Source organism: Rhinopithecus bieti, unplaced genomic scaffold, assembly GCF_001698545.2.
Source record: "Rhinopithecus bieti isolate Rb0 unplaced genomic scaffold, ASM169854v2 scaffold_64254, whole genome shotgun sequence".
Classification (NCBI taxonomy): Eukaryota; Metazoa; Chordata; class Mammalia; order Primates; family Cercopithecidae; genus Rhinopithecus; species Rhinopithecus bieti.
Genome location: NW_016824229.1, coordinates 34,321 through 36,257, shown reverse-complemented (window position 1 = coordinate 36,257; position 1,937 = coordinate 34,321). Strand labels below are relative to the sequence as shown.

The 1,937-nt window shown below is 41.4% G+C and overlaps 1 protein-coding gene across 1 annotated transcript in view; it reads right to left on the bottom strand.

The window, feature by feature from the left end:
- The window catches only part of GABRA3 (gamma-aminobutyric acid type A receptor subunit alpha3), a 63,780-nt gene that overhangs the window by 35,193 nt on the left and 26,650 nt on the right, over positions 1 to 1,937 (bottom strand). Inside the window, exon 3 of the mRNA XM_017862197.1 lies at positions 190 to 342. Coding sequence (XP_017717686.1) covers positions 190 to 342 — 153 coding nt within the window. The remainder of the gene's footprint in view (positions 1 to 189; positions 343 to 1,937) is intronic.

Genomic DNA, 1,937 nt, shown 5'->3' with positions numbered 1-1,937 from the left:
AAAAAAAAAAAAAAAAAAAAAAAAAAAGAATTCTGTCGTCTAAAACCCCATGGTCTGATGATTCAGTTACTCCTGTTAGGCACAGGCATTTCTCCCATTCTCTCCAGGAATCATTCTTCCACCTTTCTCACCTCCACTGTGACTCTGCATGATAAGACTTTCCCTTACGCTCCATAAATTATCACTCACCAAAGACTGTACGGGCAGGAACAGACTCTCTGTTGAGCCAGAACGACACTTGTGACAGAATGACAGTCATGATACATGGCAAGTAGGTCTGGATCACAAAGTAGCCAATTTTTCGCTTGAGATGGAAGTGGGTTGTCATGACGACATATTCTCCTAGACAGAGAGTAAAATTAGGCAGTATGTAGCTACATAAACATTGTTAAATCAAGTTGGGTCCCAATTCAATCCACAAAACTCCTTAATCTTATATTCAAGACAGGGTATTCCAGCACCTCCCAAGTTCATATAACCAAAGCCCTTTAACAATCACAAAACAGTGTGTTTTTGTGTGTGTGTGTGTGTGAAAAAACAATGCTATCAGCGTACCAATACAGCTTGCTCAGAACAATTTTGACACAATTCATTCAAGTAAATTAATGTTCTCATTTAAATAATAATAAAATAAAAATCTCTTCTACGGCACTTTCTATGTGATAGGCACTTATTTAGCACTTTAACATTATAAAATATTTAATCTTCACAAGAACCCTGTGAGGTAGGTACTATTGTTATCCTCATTTTATAACTCAAGAAACTGAGGCAAGGAGAGATGGAGTAACTTGCATAAGGTTACACAGCTAGTAAGTAGTAAAGCCCAAAGTCAAGCCCAGGTAGGTTGTCCACAGTTCATGCTTTTTAACCATTATGCTCTGCTGCTCTAACGTACTTACTTGGTTAGACCCAAAAGTTCACATAGCAGAATGTGAACTGACCTACATTATCCCTCTATTACCCCCTAAAATAAGAGTGAGCACTTACTGCATTTTTACTGTGTGCCAAAATATTTTTCTGAGTGTTTGTGGAGTGTTAACTTTATATCCTCCTAACAGCTCTGTGAGATAGGCACTAATAATTACCCCATGTTGTTAAATGCACTAGTCAATTCTCCCTCTTACTGGATTTGTCAGCAGCACTTTATGCAGTTGATCCTTCATCCCTCTTGTAATCACTCTCTTCACGGAACCTCTAGGCCATGATGCTTTTCTGGTTTCTCTCCTACTTCACAGACCATTCCTCCAAAGTCTCCTTTGCTGTTCCTTTTAATTTCTAAACACTGAAGGATGTCAAAGCTCTGTACTTGTACTTCTTTTTTCTGTCTCACTCAGACACCGGCCATTCTCATCCAGCCTATGTCTTTAATACCTTAAACTCTAATAATTCCCCAATGGGCTTCCTACTTGTTATGGGTTGAATTGTGTCCCTCAAAAAGATATACTGAAGCATTAGCCCCTGTTACCTCAGAGTGTGGCCTTGTTTGGAAATAGTGTTATTGCAGATGTAGTTAGTTAAGATGAGGTCATGCCATACTGGAGTAGGGTGGGCCCCTCATCCAACACGACTAGTGTCCTTAGAAGAGAGCACCATGTGAAAACACAGACACACAGGGAGAAGGATATGTAAAAAACAGGCAGAGAGCTGGGAGCAGTGGCTCACACCTGTAATCCCAGCACTTTAGGAGGCCGAGGTGGTGGATTATGAGGTCAGGAGATCGAGACCATCCTGGCTAACACGGTGAAACACCGTCTCTATGAAAAATACAAAAAATTAGCCAGGTGTGGTGGCGGGCGCCTGTAGTCCCAGCTACTCGGGAGGCTGAGTCAGGAGAATGCTGTGAACCCAGGAGGCTGAGCTTGCAGTAAGCTGAGATCAGGCCACTGCACACCAGCCTGGGCAACAGAGCCAGACTCTGTCTCAAAAAAAAAAAAAAA